Source organism: Gorilla gorilla, chromosome 2 (assembly GCF_029281585.2).
Source record: "Gorilla gorilla gorilla isolate KB3781 chromosome 2, NHGRI_mGorGor1-v2.1_pri, whole genome shotgun sequence".
In the NCBI taxonomy this organism is placed as follows: Eukaryota; Metazoa; Chordata; class Mammalia; order Primates; family Hominidae; genus Gorilla; species Gorilla gorilla.
Window position 1 is genome coordinate 68,770,177 of NC_086017.1, and position 21,045 is coordinate 68,791,221.

The 21,045-nt window shown below is 38.7% G+C and overlaps 1 protein-coding gene and 1 long non-coding RNA gene across 10 annotated transcripts in view; one reads left to right on the forward strand and one right to left on the reverse strand.

Annotated features, from left to right (window-relative positions):
* Nucleotides 1-21,045, reverse strand: part of CFAP20DC (CFAP20 domain containing) — a 325,501-nt gene that overhangs the window by 195,278 nt on the left and 109,178 nt on the right. For all 9 annotated transcript variants that reach the window (XR_004069913.3, XR_008678500.2, XR_004069914.3 and 6 more), the window contains one exon: nucleotides 17,902-18,016. Coding sequence is in view for 5 of the 9 variants with exons in the window: in XM_031009863.3 (XP_030865723.3) it covers nucleotides 17,902-18,016 (115 nt within the window). In the remaining 4 variants the exon portion in view is untranslated. The remainder of the gene's footprint in view (nucleotides 1-17,901; nucleotides 18,017-21,045) is intronic.
* Nucleotides 1-21,045, forward strand: part of LOC134758059 (uncharacterized) — a 196,308-nt gene that overhangs the window by 97,087 nt on the left and 78,176 nt on the right. The window lies entirely within an intron of this gene.

The window sequence follows — 21,045 nt, forward strand, 5'->3', positions numbered from 1 at the left end:
TGTCTTTAAAAGAATTTTCCCACTTATCTAAGTTGTCAAATTCACTGGCATAAAATTGTTAATAATATTCCTTTAGTTTCCTTTTTCCCCACTTTCATTCTTGGTATTGGCAATGTGTATGTTCTTTTTTTTCTTGATTAGTCTAGCTAGTGATTTATCACTTTTATTAATCATTTCAAAGAACCAATTTTTGGTTTCATTAATTTCTCCATCACCCATTTTTTATTTCATTGAATTATTCTTTTAATTACTTCTATCTTTCTGTACACATCAGTTTAATTTGCTTGTTTTTCTACCTTTCTTAGATGCTTATATAATTAATTTTAAGACTTTTTTCTTTTTGAATGTAATCATTAAAAGCTATAAATTTCCCTTTAGGCAGTGACTGCTTCAGATACATCCCACACATTTTGGTGTGCTTTATTTTCAATATCATTTAAAATCAGCTATACTATTTTCTAATATTCTAATTTTTTTTTACATATAGATGACTTAGAAGTATGTTACTTTATTTCAAAGTGCTTGGGGATTATCCAATTATCTTTTTTATTGATATATAATTTAATTCCCTTATAGCACAGGGCATCCTATATATGATTTCAATCTTTTAAATTTGTTAAATATGGCCTAACATATCATATATTTTGGTCAATGTCCAATGTGCACTTGAAAATTATGTGTATTCTGCACTTGTCAGGTGTTCTACAAATGTCAAATAGGTCAGATTGGTAGTGTTTTTCAAGTCTATATCTTTAGTGATTGTCAATTTCTGAGGAAGGAGTCTTGAAATTTCCAGCTACACGTGCATATTTACCATTCTGTGTTTAGTTTTGTTAGTTTTTGCTTCTTGCATTTTGAAGCTTTGTTATTAGATGTGTGCACATTTAGCACTGTTATATCTTCTTCATCATTTAACCTCCTTATCATTGTGAAACATCCCTCATTACATAATATTCCTTGTCCTGAAGTCTAATTTGTCTGCTATTAGTATACGTACTCTAGCTTTTTTATGATTAGTATTTGCATGGTATGTCATCTTACTTTCATCTTTTTATTTGTAACCTGTGTCTTTAGATTTAATGTGCACTTTTTATAAATAGCATGCAATTGTCTCTTGCTTTTAATTCAACCTAACAATCTCTGCCTTTTAATTGGAGCATTTAGTCCATTTCCACTTAATATAATGACTTTGATATGTTTGAGTTGAAGGCTACCATCTTGCTCTTTGTTTTCAATTTGTCCCATCTGTTCTTTGTTCAGTTCTCTATTCCTACAATCTTTTGGATTGAAAACATTTTTTAGCATTCCGTTAACCTCCTCAATTGGCTGACTAGTTATTGCTACGGTTTGGATATGGCTTATTTGGCCCCACCAAGTCTCATGTTGAAAGTTCGTGCCCAATGTTAGAGATGGGGCCTGGTGGGGGTGTTTGGGTCATGGAGGCAGATCCCTCATGAATGGCTTGGTGCCATTCTCATGGGAGTGAATGAGTTCTCACTCTTAGTTCTCATGAGAACTGGTTGATGAAAAGAGTCTGACAATGCCTCCTCTTTCTCTCTCTGTCTCCCTTGTTTCAACTCTATCTGTGCACAGGCTAGCTCCTCTCCCCCTTCCACCAAGAGTGGATGCAGTCCGAGGCTCTTCCCAGATTCAGATGCCAGTGCCATACTTCTTGTACAGCCTGAAGAACCATAAGCCAAATAAACCTTTTTTGTTTATAAATTATCCAGCTTCAGATATTCCTTTATAGCAACACAAATGGGCGAAGATAGTTATACTTCTTTGTTCTGTTTTTTTTTCAATCGTTTCATTAGGGTTTGCAATATGGATCTTTAACTTATCACAATTTAGCTATGTCATATTATCCATGACATATTAGAATATGTCATAGACAAGAAGCTCATAAAAGTATATTACCATCTCCACCACTGTTTGTGTCATTGTCATATATTTTACTTCTACATGTTATAAAATTATATACATATGCATCATTCTCCGATCTCAGTCCCCCAAGTAGCTGGGACTACAGGTGTGTGCCACCATACCTGGCTAATTTTTATATTTTTAGTAGAGATGGGGTTTCGCCATGCTGCCCAGGTTAGTCTTGAACTCCTGAGCTCAGGTAATCCACCCACCTCAGCCTCCCATAGTGCTGGGATTACAGGTGTGAGCCACTGCACCCAGCCCCAAAATACATTACTAATTTTGCTTTAAACAATCAAATACTTTTAAATGAATTGTAATAATGAATGATTTCTTTTTAGATTTAGCTATATATTTACCATTACTGGCATTCTTTGTTCTTTGATTTAGATCCAAATTTCCATGCAGTATATAAAATTTTTTTCAGTCTTGACAACTTCCTTTAATATTTTCGTAGCATCAGTTTGCTGGCAATTGATTCTCTCAGTTTTTTAGTCTGAAAATGTCTTTATTTTGTCCCAATTTTTGAAGAATGTCTTCACTGGCTAAAGAATTCTAGATTGACAAATACATCCCCCAATCTCCCGCCAACTACACCATTCCATTATCTTCTTATTTTATGACAGGAAGTTTATGATGGGAAGTTGGTAACAGGCTTATTACTGTTTTCTGGCATATAATGTATCTTTTACCTCTGGCTGCTTTTAAGATTCTTTCTTTATCACTCTTCTTTCAGCAACTTGATTATGATATACTACGGTGTCGTTTTTGTATGTGTGTGCCTGTATTATTTCCTCAGCTTATGATTTGTTGAGCTTATTCAATCTGTATATTTTTAAAATTTCAAAAAATTTCAAATATTACTTCTATAAATTTTCTTCTCTTACTCTATCTCTGCTTGCCTTCTGGTACTGCAATCACATACATACTAGACTGTGTGATACTGTTTCACAGTTCAGTCAGACTCTGCTCATTTTGTTTTAGGTTTTTTCTCCCTCTCTGTGCTTTAGTTTGCATAGTTTCTATATTCCTGACTTCAATTTTACTGATAGTCTCCAGTGTTTAACCTGGTGTTACACCCATCCAGTGAATCTTTTATTTCAGATACCGTATTTTTTTTCAGTTCTAGAATGCAAAAAATTTTTTAAAATTATAGATTAAGGGGTACACATCCAGATTTGTTACATGAATATATTGCTTATGGTGAGGTTTGGGCTTCTAGTGTGCCCATCACCTAAATAGTAAACATTGCAACCAATAGGTAATTTTTCAACCATTACCCCGCTTCTAGCCTCCCCCTGACTTTTAGAGTAGCCAGTGTCTATTGTTTCTCTCCATACGTACCTGTGTATCCATTGTTTAGCTCCCATTTATGAGTAAGAATGCATGGTATTTGATTTTCTGAGTTATTTTGTTTAGGATAATGGCCTTCAGTTCCATCATGTTGCTGCGAAATACATGATTTCATTCTTTTTTTATGGCTGTGCAGTATTTCATGGTATACATACCACATTTTCTTTACCCAATCATCTGATGATGGACACTTAGGTTGATTCCATGTCTTTGCTATTGTGAATAGTTCTGTAATAAACATATGAGGGCAGATGTCTTTTTGATATGAGGATTTCTTTTCCTTTGGGTAGACATCCAGTAGTGGGATTACTGGGCCAAATGGTAGTTCTATTTTTAGTTCTTTGAGAAATGTCCACAGTGTTTTCCATAGAGGTTGTGCTAATTTATATTCCTACCAACAGTGTATAACCATTCTCATTTCTCCATAACCTCACCAACATCTGTTGTTTTTTGACTTTTTAATAATAGCTATTCTGACTCATGTGTGATGGTATTTCACTGTGGTTTTAATTTGCATTTCTTTGACGATTATTGATGTGGAGGATTTTTTTCATATTTTTGTTGGCCACTGTTTGTCTTCTTTTGAGAAGTGCCTGTTCACACCCATGGCTCACTTTTTTTTTTTTTTTTTTTTTTTTTTTTTTACATCATTTCTTTTATTACCTGAAATCAAATTTTTTTTTTTTATTATACTTTAAGTTTTAGGGTACATGTGCACATTGTGCAGGTTAGTTACATATGTATACACGTGCCATGCTGGTGTGCTGCACCCAGATGACGAGTTGATGGCTCACTTTTTAATGGGGTTACTTGTTTTTTTCTTGTTATCTGAGATCTTTGTAGATTGTGGATTTTATTTTTATAGTTTTTATTTATCTATTTATGTTTCCCCCTTGTTTTCTCATTATGAACATATTTTCTTTAAATCCTTTAATATATTTATAATAATTGTTTTAAAGCCCTTGTCTCCTCATCCTATTATCTTTGTCATGTCTGGGTCTGTTTCTAGTCCCTGATTTTTTTTTCTGCTAGTTATGGGGTTTCCCCACTTTGTATATCTAGAAATTTTGTTTTTATTCTATGCTGGACATTGTGACTACTGTGTGGTTGAGTTTCTAGATGTTGTTATCATTCCTAAAAGAGTTTTTAAATGTTGCTCCAAGAGAAAATTAATTTACTTACAATCATCCCCAACATGGCTAGAAAAGTCTGATATTTTCCTCCAGTAGTACTTATAAGACTAGTTTGGTGTTTACCATAGCCCGTTATCAATAATTATTTACATGTTTGCCTTTTCTGCCATATTATAATCTCCTCAAGGAGAAAGACCATGTTCCATTCACCTTTGGGTTCATATCATCTGGCACAGACCTTGGCCCACAGCAGGAACTCGATCAATATTTGCTAATTAAAATAAACTGTAAGTTCAGAGGTTTATGATGATACCATATTTACAAGTTAATAAGCATGGATTCATGTCAATAGAAAATAGTAAAATAATAACAACATCAACTAACAGACTGAGCACTTACTATGAGCATGGCACTGTTTTTAAGTCATAAGCTACTTAATCCTAACAACTGGTCTATTAAGCAAGTTCTATTATTGCACTGTCTAACTGTTGAGGAAACTAAATCAGAGAGATCAACTGATTTGCTCAAGGGCCTATAGTCAGCAAGTGACAGAACCAGAATCTGAACCCATAGAATCTAGCTCCAGAGGCCACATGTTAATCTTAACAGCATTCTGCCAATTTAAGTATTTTAAAAATGGGGTGACCCTAAAACTAAAGCTAGGTAATCATCTGTTTTCCAGAATAAACTTATTTTGAATTAGTTATGCCTACTTAACCATTCAGGACCAGCATAAGAAGGCATAAGACAGTTCTCCTTTCTCCAGATTTCTTCAATACCCATATTAGACTGAGTAAGTAGGGAAAGAAAAAAGATATTTAAAAATAATATTCAGGCCAGGCACAGTGGCTCATACCTGTAATCCCAGCACTTTGGGAGGCTAAGGAAGGTGGATCATTTGAGGTCAGGAGTTAAAGACCAGCCTTTAACTGGTGAAACCCTGTCTCTACTAAAAATACAAAAACTAGCCAGGTGTGATGGCAGCCGCCTATAGTCCCAGCTACTCAGGAGGCTGAGGCAGGAGAATTGTTTGAACCTGAGAGGCAGAGATTGCAGTGAGCCGAGATCGTGCCACTATACTCCAGCCTGGGCGACAGAGTGCGTAAGACTCCATTAAAAAAAAAGAAGAAGAAGAAGAAAAAAAGAAAAAATAATAATATTCACATAAATGAGATGAAAACATTAAAAAACTCTCAATCAAGTACCATCAACATTACAATGAATTCTACGTTAGAATGACATCATTAAGACACATTCTCTAATTGTATTTTGTATGTATTTCTAAACGACCTTTTGTCTGAATAAACCTGCCTCCTCCATTCCCTTCTCATTCAATGACACTCAAAAAATTAAACACTATTAAAAACCTCAAACTTCTACATCATTGGCTCTATGGGAAAAATGATCCATGAGGGGAAGTTTTAAAAACATTATACCAGACTTCCAGTTTGTAATAAAAGTATAAAATATTCCATCAGAGCTGTGGTTCAAGATGGAATAGCTCCTAAAGAGTAATTTTATCCATTTAAATGACAAACACTGGGTATCTGAATTCTAGAGGTTACTAAAAGACTCTGGCATTGTAATTTATCATATCACTTTGTTATATCTCCAATGAATGATTTATGCTGAATGATATCTCATAATTGAACTTCTTATTCAAATGGAATTAAACTTACTGTACATTAATACATACTTTGGTAACGAGACATTGATGTTCATCTGACACCAGCATCAACTAATTGAAATTACATTAAAGAAGTAAGATTGATTCTAGTGAGTCTCAACTAAGTGGGTACTTCTATTTAATCTGATAGTTTTTAATTTTTAAAATTGTTCTTGCCATTGAAAACCCAAGTTAAAAGCATAAATTATTATAACTTAAATATTAAAGTGACTTCACAGCTAAAAATAACATGAAATATAAAAATTTTTATTTGAAAGAAACATTTAAAGGCATTTGTGACAGAAAGTGGCCTACATATAAATATTCATTTTGGTGTGGCTAGAAGAATATTAACTTTATTTGCAGCCTCTGGCTGACTAAAGGCTTTAGCTAAAAAACCAAGGCAAAGTGGACCATTTGGCAATTATCCTATAAATCAAGGGTTGCCAATGAACACCTAGAAGGCCCAGGCAGAAAACCGAAATGAGTGAAGCAAGAAGGGTCTGAGTCCACCTGCATACCTTATGAGTAAAGAGGATTCAACTTTACAGGAGAGCTTGCAGCTTCTTAGAAGTGTGCCATTACTACTTAGCTCCCACCAAGTGCTTGTGTGCGATAAGGCAGGTTCAATGTTGAGAAATCTGACCTTTTTCAAGGAAGGTCTGAAATTAGGAATTTTACGTGAAATTTCCTGATTTATAAGTGCTAGCTGATTGCAGTGAGCCGAGATCGCGCCACTGCACTCCAGCCTGGGCGACAAAGCAAGACTCCGTCTCAAAAAAAAAAAAAAAAAAAAAAAGTGCTAGCTGAAATGCTTTTAGAATGCTGTTTTGAGGTTTGCCAACAAAATATCTACTAGTTCCTAAGGGGTAGAAAGAAGTGAAGAGTGCTTTGGCAAAAACAGAGAACTGGGGCCAATACCACATCAACAACAGGAAGGCCACTAGAGATGGCATCTTGAATGGGTGAGATGCTCTCTGCCACCTTGCTGCTCTCTGGAGAAATTTCCCCTAAAACACAACTCAGCTTTAATTAAATAAGGGCTCTTTAGGAATAGAGTATACTAGCAGTGGAAAGGAAAGACCCTCTGCTGCCAAGCACCTCTTGGATTGGGAGGAATGAGAGCAAGTTTTCAAACCAAATTTCTTAATATTTGAATACTCCTCGGCATTTGTGGAATCACCAAGCACATTTAGAAAGCTTATATAATTTGACCATGATAAACTCATTTTTTTTTCTCCCATGTCAGGAGATACATTAAGATTTGTCAATTTGTTCAATAAACATTTATTGATCACTTACTATATGCCATGCACTAATAGGGACTGGAGATGATACACTTGTAGTCTACTGGGAAAATAAGATATGCTTGTAGTCTACTGGGGAAAACAGACAAGTAAATAGATTGTTAAAGTGCAAGGTGGAGAGGTATTATGAGGGTTATGAAATTGTGAATGGTAATGATGAGCTATGCCCAAAATATCTAATCTGCAGAGGGAAAACCATAGTGCACTTCCTGGAAGAAGTAGCATCTCTAGATCAGACAGGACTTATAATCCTTATCTAGGACTTACTCTATGCCAGGCACTGTTCTAAGAGCTTTATGCTTATTAATTCATGTAAATCCCCACAACAACCTTAATGGTGTGTATACTTCAGGTAACTGCATTTTATAGATGAGGAAAATGATACAGGAACTTGGCACAGGCTCACAAAACTAGTATCAGAATCCAGATTCTATGTTCTTAACCCCTACATACTATTTATGTTATATATGTAATAAAATATAGAGCAATTAGAACATATTATGAGTAATTATGACTTGATGATCTCACTGCATTGGCATATGGGCCTAAGGAGAACTCTATGGAAACAAATGCCCTATCTGTTTCTTATTGTTTAGACTGCTTCAAATTTTTTCTAGATTTACCCATATTCAGAAGGAAAGTTCTAGATATGCTATGACTGTTTTGCTTTTTAAAATTTAGCATAACATGAGCTGAAGTCACCTAGGGTAGTCACTAATATGATTTCTTCATATCACTAATTTTTTAACAGCCATATTTATCTTTCTTGCCTATATCTCCTTTTTTTAATATTCTCTATTGAGCCACTTGCCCAGGGGTAGAAACATGAGGAAGACAGATGAATTGAAAAGGATTAGGAAACTTTGCTCCACAGTACCTATTATAGCTCCTTTCTTTATAGTTTAAATACTAAATTGTTTATGTCATTACACACCCAGCACTGTAAACACATAACACACATTCATCTGAAAAACTCATTTATCGAATATGAAAGACCTTTCAGTCAAGTTCACTTCCTATCTCATCAAGATACTTGTGTGGTTTACTTATAATGGAAAGATGGCATTTTATTTTCAAATACTGGATTTTCATGAATGTACACTATGTGTGTGGGTTACAGCCACATACATAATACTCAGATTTTGATGAAATATCTAGACTTCAGAGTTAGTTAACTGACAAAGGTGACTGAACTCACAAAAGCAAGGTAGTGACAAATTTGATTTATTAACTACACACTGAATAGTGTATTTGCCTCACATGGGCTTTAACTCTTAGAAACCACCTAACACTGAACTCTGAAGAATCTTACATGAATAAGGAAATCAATACCTAAACATAAAACGATGAATACAATTTTATTTGTAATGCATTTCCCTAAATGTCTTAAATGGTTTAACTTCAATAACTGGAGCCTTCACATTTAATGTTCAAGCATTTATGGATATTTAATATTAAATGAATTTTTAAAACTTCTACTGCAAACAGAAACCATCCATTTATTCCATAATCAAGCTCATTTTTATTACAGGGCTGCCAATCTCCAAAGTTGTATTTAATTCCCATTCTTTACTTATGTCTACATGAACAGCAAGCCCAGTGGATCTGCCTACTGAAAGAAATGGTCAGTATGCACTCCATGCTGCCACTTTCCATTCTCTTAGCTCACGGCCCTGTCTCTTTCCTGATATACCAGAACTTCTTATTGAAGTTACTTATGATTGCCACGCTCCCTAAATACTTTCCAATCTCAACTGTTCTCCCTTGTTGGAACCTCCTTGGTTCTCTTCAGCAACACTAGATCACTGGGTTTGTCTGCACACCACACAGCTACCCTTAATGCTGCTTGTTCTCTTCCAGGAGCACTACTCTCCCCTTCTTCAACTGGTTAATGCCTTCCTGTCTTTCAAGGCCAAGCTCAGGCACCCACTTCTTCAGAGGGCCTTCTCTGACCACTCTCCTTTTACTCTGTAGTTCATTCTGATTCTTGCTCTCACAGAATGTACCACATTGTATGGAAAAGGTCTGTTTACATACATGTCTTAGCTCATCTGACTTTAAGTTTCTGATGTTGCTTCACATCCATTCCTCCACTGCTCCCCCGACTGCCCCCACAGTCCTCACTAACCCTAATCTGGATGACTGCAAAAAACTTCCTCACTTCCAATTTCTACACCCTCCAAATCATTGCAAATATTACTATCAGATTAATCTTCCCAAAGCACAGAACTGACTGTGTGGTCCTTCTCTAGCCCAAAAGCTTTAATGGCTTCCTTTTCAAATCTACCATAGTAGTTCCCAAAGAGTAGAACATGTACCATTTGTGAAATGATTTTAGACGGTACATGGGTGTGGCATCAAATAACTCTGGATCCCACAATAAAAATGTGCCTTTGTCAGTTTTCCTTCAGTCCTAACTATGACAGGAAGAATAGCTGAACATGTATCTAATCCTTGATAAACTCTTTTTAACAAACAGCAGCCCTCAGGACAGAGCCTTAAACAAGAAACAGTACCCAGTTAGACTTCAAAATATTGTTTTGTGTTCAGTATGTTTATTTTTATGTTGTATTTTGGGAAAATTACACTGGTTTTCCACTTATAAAAGTGGTATAAAGTTTTCTTTTAAATTAAATTTAAGCAGGACTGGCAGCCAAGATGGCCGAATAGGAACAGCTCCGGTCTACAGCTCCCAGCGTGAGCGACGCAGAAGATGGGTGATTTCTGCATTTCCACCTGAGGTACTGGGTTCATCTCACTAGGGAGTGTCAGACAGTGGGCACAGGGCAGTGGGTGCAGCGCACCGTGCGCGAGCCGAAGCAGGGCGAGGCATTGCCTCACTTGGGAAGCACAAGGGGTCACGGAGTTCCCTTTCCTAGTCAAAGAAAGGGGTGACAGACGGCACCTGGAAAATTGGGTCACTCCCACCCGAATACCGCGCTTTTCTGATGGGCTTAAAAAACGGCGCACCAGGAGATTATATCACGCACCTGGCTCGGAGGGTCCTACACCCACAGAGTCTCACTGACTGCTAGCACAGCAGTCTGAGATCAAACTGCAAGGTGGCAGCGAGGCTGGGGGACGGGTGCCCGCCATTGCCCAGACTTGCTTAGGTAAACAAAGCAGCCGGGAAGCTCGAACTGGGTGGAGCCCACCACAACTCAAGGAGGCCTGCCTGCCTCTGTAGGCTCCACCTTTGGGGGCAGGGCACAGACAAACAAAAAGACAGCAGTAACCTCTGCAGACTTAAATGTCCCTGTCTGACAGCTTTGAAGAGAGCAGTGGTTCTCCCAGCACACAGCTGGAGATCTGAGAATGGGCAGACTGCCTCCTCAAGTGGGTCCCTGACCCCTGACCCCCGAGCAGCCTAACTGGGAGGCACCCCCCAGTAGGGGCAGACTGACACCTCACACGGCCGGGTACTCCTCTGAGACAAAACTTCCAGAGGAACGATCAGACAGCAGCATTCGTGGTTCATGAAAATCCGCTGTTCTGCAGCCACCGCTGCTGTTACCCAGGCAAACAGGGTCTGGAGTGGACCTCTAGCAAACTCCAACGGACCTGCAGCTGAGGCTCCTGTCTGTTAGAAGGAAAACTAACAAACAGAAAGGACATCGACACCAAAAACCCATCTGTACATCACCATCATCAAAGACCAAAAATAGATAAAACCACAAAGATGGGGAAAAAACAGAGCAGAAAGACTGGAAACTCCAGAAAGCAGAGCGCCTCTCCTCCTCCAAAGGAACGCAGTTCCTCACCAGCAACGGAACAAAGCTGGATGGAGAATGACTTTGACGAGTTGAGAGAAGAAGGCTTCAGACGATCAAACTACTCCGAGCTACAGGAGGAAATTCAAACCAAAGGCAAAGAAGTTAAAAACTTTGAAAAAAATTTGGACGAAAGTATAACTAGAATAACCAATACAGAGAAGTGCTTAAAGGAGCTGATGGAGGTGAAAGCCAAGGCTTGAGAACTACACGAATCATGCAGGAGCATCAGGAGCCCATGCAATCAACTGGAAGAAAGGGTATCAGTGATGGAAGATGAAATGAATGAAATGAAGTGAGAAGGGAAGTTTAGAGAAAAAAGAATAAAAAGAAACAAACAAAGCCTCCAAGAAATATGGGACTATGTGAAAAGACCAAATCTACATCTGATTGGTGTACCTGAAAGTGATGGGGAGAATGGAACCAAGTTGGAAAACACTCTGCAGGATATTATTCAGGAGAACTTCCCCAATCTAGCAAGGCAGGCCAACATTCAGATTCAGGAAATACAGAGAATGCCACAAAGATACTCCTCGAGAAGAGCAACTCCAAGACACATAATTGTCAGATTCACCAAAGTTGAAATGAAGGAAAAAATGTTAAGGGCAGCCAGAGAGAAAGGTCGGGTTACCTACAAAGGGAAGCCCATCAGACTAACAGCTGATCTCTCGGCAGAAACTCTACAAGCCAGAAGAGAGTGGGGGCCAATATTCAACATTCTTAAAGAATAGAATTTTCAACCCAGAATTTCATATCCAGCCAAACTAAGCTTCATAAGTGAAGGAGAAATAAAATACTTTACAGACAGGCAAATGCTGAGACATTTTGTTACCACCAGGCCTGCCCTAAAAGAGCTCCTGAAGGAAGCACTAAACATGGAAAGGAACAACCAGTACCAGCCACTGCAAAATCATGCCAAATTGTAAAGACCATCGAGGCTAGGAAGAAACTGCATCAACTAACGAGCAAAATACCCAGCTAACATCATAATGACAGGCTCAAATTCACACATAACAATATCAACTTTAAATGAAAATGGACTAAATGCTCCAATTAAAAAACACAGACTGGCAAATTGGATAGAGACAAGACCCATCAGTGTGATGTATTCAGGAAACCCATCTCACGTGCAGAGACACACATAGGCTCAAAATAAAAGGATGGAGGAAGATCTACCAAGCAAATGGAAAACAAAAAAAGGCAGGGGTTGCAATACTCGTCCCTGATAAAACAGACTTTAAACCAACAAAGATCAAAAGAGACAAAGAAGGCCAATACATAATGGTAAAGGGATCAATTCAACAAGAAGAGCTAACTATCCTAAATATATATGCACCCAATACAGGAGTACCCAGATTCATAAAGCAAGTCCTGAGTGACCTACAAAGAGACTTAAACTCCCACACAATAATAGTGGGAGACTTTAACACCCCACTGTCAACATCAGACAGATCAACGAGACAGAAAGTTAACAAGGATACCCAGGAATTGAACTCAGCTCTGCACCAAGTGGACCTAATAGACATCTACAGAACTCTCCACCCCAAATCAACAGAATACACATTCTTTTCAGCACCACACCACACCTATTCCAAAATTGACCACATAGTTGGAAGTAAAGCTCTCCTCAGCAAATGTAAAAGAATAGAAATTATAACAAACTGTCTCTCAGACCACAGTGAAATCAAACCAGAACTCAGGATTAAGAAATTCACTCAAAACCGCTCAACTACATGGAAACGGAACAACCTGCTCCTGAATGACTACTGGGTACATAATGAAATGAAGGCAGAAATAAAGATGTTCTTTGAAACCAACGAGAACAAAGACACAACATACCAGAATCTCTGGGACACATTCAAAGCAGTGTAGAGGGAAATTTATAGCACTAAATGCCCACAAGAAAAAGCAGGAAAGATCCAAAATTGACACCCTAACATCAAAATTAAAAGAACTAGAAAAGCAAGAGCAAACACATTCAAAAGCTAGCAGAAGGCAAGAAATAACTAAAATCAGAGCAGAACTGAAGGAAATAGAGACAAAAAAAAAACCCTTCAAAAAATTAATGAATCCAGGAGCTGGTTTTTTGAAAGGATCAACAAAATTGATAGACCTCTAGCAAGACTAATAAAGAAGAAAAGAGAGAAGAATCAAATAGACACAATAAAAAATGATAAAGGGGATATCACCACCGATCCCACAGAAATACAAACTACCATCAGAGAATACTACAAACACCTCTATGCAAATAAACTAGAGAATTTAGAAGAAATGGATAAATTCCTCGACACATACACCCTCCCAAGACTAAAGCAGGAAGAAGTTGAATCTCTGAACAGACCAATAACAGGCTCTGAAATTGTGGCAATAATCAATAGCTTACTAACGAAAAAGAGTCCAGGACCAGATGGACTCACAGCCGAATTCCACCAGAGGTACAAGGAGGAACTGGTACCATTCCTTCTGAAACTATTCCAATCAATAGAAAAAGAGGGATTCCTCCCTAACTCATTTTATGAGGCCAGCATCATCCTGATACCAAAGCTGGGCAGAGACACAACCAAAAAAGAGAATTTTAGACCAATATCCTTGATGAACATTGATGCAAAAATCCTCAATAAAATACTGGCAAACCGAATCCAGCAGCACATCGAAAAGCTTATCCACCATAATCAAGTGGGCTTCATCCCTGGGATACAAGGCTGGTCCAATATATGCAAATCAATAAATGTAATCCAGCATATAAACAGAACCAAAGACAAAAACCACATGATTATTTCAATAGATGCAGAAAAGGCCTTTGACAAAATTCAACAGCCCTTCATGCTAAAAACTCTCAGTAAATTAGGTATTGATGGGATGTATTTCAAAATAATAAGAGCTATCTATGACAAACCCACAGCCAATGTCATACTGAATGGGCAAAAACTGGAAGCATTCCCTTTGAAAACTGGCACAAGACAGGGATGCCCTCTCTCACCACTCCTATTCAACATAGTGTTGGAAGTTCTGGCCAGGGCAATTAGGCAGGAGAAGGAAATAAAGGGTATTCAATTAGGAAAAGAGGAAGTCAAATTGTCCCTGTTTGCAGATGACATGATTGTATATCTAGAAAATCCCATCGTCTCAGCCCAAAATCTCCTTAAGCTGATAAGCAACTTCAGCAAAGTCTCAGGATACAAAATCAATGTGCAAAAATCACAAGCATTCTTATACACCAATAACAGACAAACAGAGAGCCAAATAATGAGTGAACTCCCATTCACAATTGCTTCAAAGAGAAGAAAATACCTAGGAATCCAACTTACAAGGGATGTGAAGGACCTCTTCAAGGAGTACTACAAATCACTGCTCAGTGAAATAAAAGAGGACACAAACAAATGGAACAACATTCCATGCTCATGGGTAGGAAGAATCAATATTGTGAAAATGGCCATACTGCCCAAGGTAATTTATAGATTCAATGCCATCCCCATCAAGCTACCAATGGCTTTCTTCACAGAATTGGAAAAAACTACTTCAAAGTTCATATGGAACCAAAAAAGAGCCCGCATCGCCAAGTCAATCCTAAGCCAAGAGAATAAAGCTGGAGGTATCACGCTACCTGACTTCAAACTATACTACAAGGCTACAGTAACCAAAACAGCATGGTACTGGTACCAAAACAGAGATATAGATCAATGGAACAGAACAGAGCCCTCAGAAATAACGCCGCATATCTACAACTATCTGATCTTTGACAAACCTGAGAAAAACAAGCAATGGGGAAAGGATTCCCTATTTAATAAATGGTGCTGGGGAAACTGGCTAGCCATATGTAGAAAGCTGAAACTGGATCCCTTCCTTACATCTTATACAAAAATTAATTCACGATGGATTAAAGACTTAAACGTTTGACCTAAAACCATAAAAACCCTAGAAGAAAACCTAGGCATTACCATTCAGGACATAGGCATGGGCAAGGACTTCATGTCTAAAACACCAAAAGCAATGGCAACAAAAGACAAAATTGACAAATGGGATCTAATTAAACTGAAGAGCTTCTGCAGAGCAAAAGAAACTACCATCAGAGTGAACAGACAACCTACAAAATGGGAGAAAATTTTCACAACCTACTTATCTGACAAAGGGCTAATATCCAGAATCTACAATGAACTCAAACAAATTTACAAGAAAAAAACAAACAACCCCATCAAAAAGTGGGCGAAGGACATGAACAGACACTTCTCAAAAGAAGACATTTATGCAGCCAAAAGACACATGAAAAAATGCTCATCATCACTGGCCATCAGAGAAATGCAAATCAAAACCACAATGAGATACCATCTCACACCAGTTAGAATGGCAATCATTAAAAAGTCAGGAAACAACAGGTGCTGGAGAGGATGTGGAGAAATAGGAACACTTTTACACTGTTGGTGGGACTGGAAACTAGTTCAACCATTGTGGAAGTCAGTGTGGTGATTCCTCAGGGATCTAGAACTAGAAATACCATTTGACCCAGCCATCCCATTACTGGGTATATACCCAAAGGATTAGAAATCGTGGTGCTATAAAGACACATGCACACATATGTTTATTGCGGCACTATTCACAATAGCAAAGACTTGGAACCAACCCAAATGTCCAACAATGATAGACTGGATTTAGAAAATGTGGCACATATACACCATGGAATAATATGCAGCCATAAAAAATGAAGAGTTCATGTCGTTTGTAGGGACATGGATGAAGCTGGAAACCATCATTCTCAATAAACTATCACAAGGACGGAAAACCAAACAACTCATGTTCTCCCTCATAGGTGGGAATTGAACAATGAGAACACATGGACACAGGAAGGGGAACATCATGCTCTGGGGATTGTTGTGGGGTGGGGGGAGGAGGGAGGGATAGCATTAGGAGATATACCTAATGCTAAATGAGGAGTTACTGGGTGCAGCACACCAGCATGGCACATGTATACATATGTAACTAACCTGCACACTGTGCACATGTACCCTAAAACTTAAAGTATAATAATAACAAAATTAAAAAAAATTAAATTTAAGCAAAAAAAAAAAAAAAAAAAAAAAGAGAGAGATAGTGTTGATTTAAAGGAAAGTATCAAGTGCATACCAGAATGGGTAGTAGACAAACAGGGTACTGAGAGTAATATTGAAATGACTGAAGTTTGAGAACGACTTGTCAGAAAAATCAGGCCCTTCAGAAGTTATACAACGTACTTAAAATGTCTGAACCCATATCAGGCTCTTGTACTGTCAGACCAATGTTTCCTTAGGGCTCTTTTTCAATCTGGCAACAAGATTAATTGTTCACTGTTCTCTGGAGGTTATCTCTTTCCAGCCTCCACACTTCTGTCCATGCTGTTGCTTTTGCTGGAATGCCTGGCTTCCTATCTCTCCCTGTTGAAATCTTAGAGTCCTCCCAAGTCCACTCTAAGTGCTATCTCCTTCAGAAAGCCTTCCCCCATCCCCAGTCAGATGGATTCCTTTCCCTTTCACATTACCAATACCACTTTCTCTCTCCACTGTGCTTTGTAACACAGTTTTGGTGATTTTATAGATGTTCAAATAATTACGTTATTCCACTTAGATGTTAAGCTCTTTCAAGAGAGGGGAAGGAAGGCCATGAATTTTATTCATTTTTTTTTTTTTTTGTTATTCATTATTATTTTTTGAGACGGGGTCTCACTCTTGCCCAGGCTGGAGTGCAGTGGTGCAATCATGGCTCACTGCAGCCTTGACCTCCCTGGCCTCTGGTGATCCTCCCGCCTCAGCCTCCTAGGTGCATGCCACCATGCCCTCAGGTGATCCTCCCATCTCAGCCTCCCACGTGCATGCCACCATGCCTGGCTAATTTTTTTAAAATTTTTGTAGAGATGGGGGTGTCTTGCTATGCTGCCCAGGCTGCTCTCAAACTCCTGGGCTCGAGAGATCCGTCCGCCTTGGCCTCTCAAAGTGCTGGGATTACAGGCGTGAGCCACGGTGCCCAGCCAAGCCTTTGTTATTCTTGTTGTTGGGGTCCAACTGTGGGGGCTGTGGGGAGGTCTGCAGACAGCTCAGAGTCAAGACAGACCCCGACAGGGACAGGTGGTGCAGGGAGATGTCATCGGAGATTCGTCCCCACGCGCCTGGTCCGTGTGTCTTTTCCTGCTGGAGAAACTACATGTGGGGTTACTCCTGGGGACCCTGACTGCACACAGCACAAGAGGGTAGGAGACGGGGATGGAGGGAGGAGGGAAATGGTGACAGAGAGAGAGACCAAGAACCCCAAGAGACAGAGACAGACAGAGATACAAACTCAGAGAGAGAGACAGGCAGATAGAGAGATGGACAGACAACCCCTCCCTCCCAGTCCCCCAGCCTTGGCTGAGCCCATGGGGAGCCCGAACAGCGGAGGAGGGGTCCTGGGGGAGCGGGCTAAGGGCCCCAGTGTATGTGCTGGGGCTGTCACTTTGCACTGAGCGCGCCCCCAGCCCCAGCCGCCCTGGCTGCTCTCTGGAGGGAACAAGGGCTTTCAGAGCTGGGGACCCGACATGAACACTAATCCAGAAGCTCAAAGGGCGGCTTCACAGGCTGGGCACAGGGAGGCTGGGCCGGGGCCAGGGCCAGCTGAGCCTGTCTGGGAGTATTCATTTTTTATACCACCATCGTACTTAACAAAGTACCTCACATATGGAGTCAGCCCATAAGTAATATTTGTTGAATTGAATTTAATATTTTAGGCAACATTCATGTCATACTTACAATTTTACGTTTGATCATGAAGAGTGGAATTTTTGCATGAAGAGGGGTGGAGGATAGTTCCTTATGGACTGTTGATAAATATAATCTTCTTTTGATGTTCCCTAAATCAGTAATTCTGAAAACATGGAGAAGAGAAGACAGAAAGATTCCCATCAATTTAATAACCACTTCTTTGGATAATCATCAAAATGATATAATTTATCATACAGACCCTTTTCAACAGGAAGATCAAACACAGAATTTAAGAATTGCCTTTTTCTTTCAAGAAGTAATAAAATTTCTTTCTTAAATTCAAAGTGCTCAGAAGCCTGAATGTATAAATTCACTTAATATGCTAATTTATTTCAGTACTCTACACTAGATTTCCACAGTCCTCCAGCCTATGAAAGAATTCAATTTGGATGAACTGAGAAACTGCTAGCCTTTAATAACCATACTTGTTCCAGCCCCTTAAGCTTGTGTTATCTTGGGACACACTGTCACCTACTAAATAGGAAAACATTATGGGTTTCTTTCCCTAAAAATGCATCTGTCATTTTGTATAGGCTCTTAGTCTGCTTAGAGACAGACACAAAACCCTGGCTGTCGGTTTCACTTTCTAAGCACATATCTTCCAACCAGAATTATAATACACAACTTTATCGCTCGCTATTCAGGTCAACCCACAGTGATACCAAGGACACTGAATCTGAACATCTTTAATAGATTTAGACCACAGCCATGATCACAAAGATTAGGTTTGCTTCAAATTGATAGAGGCTCATTTTTATGTTCTCCTTCCTTTAGGTCTCAGAGGTAACACAGCAGGCTTAAAATCTCCAAACCTGTCTCAGGCTGCTATGTTATAGAATAGATGCTTCTTTAAAAACTGTCTTTTTATTTGAGAATGATTTTTCCCCATTATTAGGGAAAAACTTTGTTTAGACACATTACACTGCTAATTTTCTATATTTAGTAATCCCCAAGAAGACAACATTTCATTCAAACGCATCATTGTCAATATTTATAGTGTAATTAACTGTTTTTAAAATTGGCATTGTCTTTTCTACAGCACTTCCGTTCCCCCTCCTTCCCACTTTTCTAATCTCGGTATTGCTCCTCTCTAAACTACTCTACATATCTTTCAGTGAAAAAAAACTATCATTAAACAATGTTAAGAATAAATACAGTAAAAATTAGGTAAGATGATTTCAGAGTATGCTCCAGACCTAAAAATTCCACCCTACTTGCACTAAATGATATCATAAATTCATTTAAAATACAAAGTCTTTCAATCCATAGTCAGAGCTAAGGTTTAGAATGCAGAAGTATTAGCACTATGGCAGTATTATACCCTGATGTATATACATATATGTAAACATAGTATCACATTTACCCTAAGGCAATGTCTTCAAAGTGGGATGAACACATGGGGAGGAGGAGTGATATGCAACAATCCACTGAAGTGCAGGAAGAAAACATTAGAACTTTCACCTCATCCCATTAAAATGTTATTTTTGTGCATGTCTCATTATACAGTCATATAGTAACATATTTATATATTTTCTAAATAAATGCCCCTATATGGCAGGTATGTACAAATATTTTACTAATGGGGTACAGGATCAAATATGTTTGGAAAATCATGTCATCAGAGACGCTATTAGGTCTCTTCTGTAAGTTCTCATTAGGAAATAAAAGGAAAGACTACTGGGATTCTAGAAAGGAAAAGGGAACAAAAAGAGGGACTGCATTAACCAAAAATTCATCTATCACAGTTTTATTAAAGGGCTACTGTGCTTTCATGAATAAAACTACATTTTTTAAATTTTATTTTTATTTTTTATTTTTTATTTTTTTGAGACAGAGTCTAGCTCTGTCACACAGGCTGGAGTGCAGTGGCGCAATCTCGGCTCACTGCAAGCTCCACCTCCCGGGTTCACGCCATTCTCCTGCCTCAGTCTCCCGAGTAGCTGGGACTACAGGCACCCGCCACCATGCCTTGCTAATTTTTCATATTTTTAGTAGAGACAGGGTTTCACGATGTTAGTCAGGATGGTCTCAATCTCCTGACCTCGTGATCCGCCTGCCTCGCCCTCCCAAAGTGCTGGGATTACAGGTGTGAGCCACCGTGCCCGGCTCATTTTTTTTTTTTTTTTTTTTTTTTTTGAGATGGAGTCTCACCCTTGTCACCCAGGCTGGAGTGCAATGGTGCAATCGTGGCTTACTGTAACCTCCGCCTCCCAGGTTCAAGCGATTCTCCCGCCTGAGCCTCCTGAGTAGCTGGGATTACAGGCGCCTGACATTATGCCCAGCTAATTTTTGTATTTTTAGTAGAGACAGGGTTTCATCATGTTGGCCAAGCTGGTCTAGAACTACTGACCTCAGGTGATCGGCCCGCCTGGGCCTCCCAAAATGTTGGGATTACAGGCGTGAGCCACTGTGCCCAGCCAAACTACATATTTTTAATCTAAATAGTTAAGAGTCAAACTCCAAATGGAGGAATGATTGAGTATACTATCACTTCATATGGAACTACAGGAACATTCATTCGTTCATTCATACATTGAACAAAGACTGAGCCAGGAAAATTGCTGGGAGTACGTCAGGGAGACAGTGATGAAAAAGACAAGGTTCCTATCCTTCTGGAGCCTCTATTCTGGTGCAAAAGGCAGGTGAATTTTCATGAAATATAGTTTACCATTATTTATGCTAGTGCTTTCTGTGTCCTGAAGAATCCCTGCCCAGGCTAAAGTTGCACAAATACTTTCTTATGTTTCCTTCTACATCTTTATAGTTTGTTTTTACATTTAGTTCGTCCCAAATTAGTTTCTGTGAGTTGTATGACATAGGGGTTGGAGTTCTTTTCTTTCTGTATGTTTATACAATTGTCCCAATACCATTTATTGAAGACTCTCCTTTTTTCACTGAAATGCTCTGGTACTTTGTTGAAAATCAGTTGACCATAAATATATGTGTGTGAGGTTGTATTTCTGGACTGTCTGTTGATTCATTTTTTTCTTTGATCCATTTGTTTATTCTTATACCAATAATACACTATCTTGATTACTGTAGATTTAGAGTAAGTCTTGAAACCAGGTAAAGAAACTCTTCAACTTTAGTTTTGTTCAAGATTTGTTTGGGTTTTGCTTTTTCATATAGATT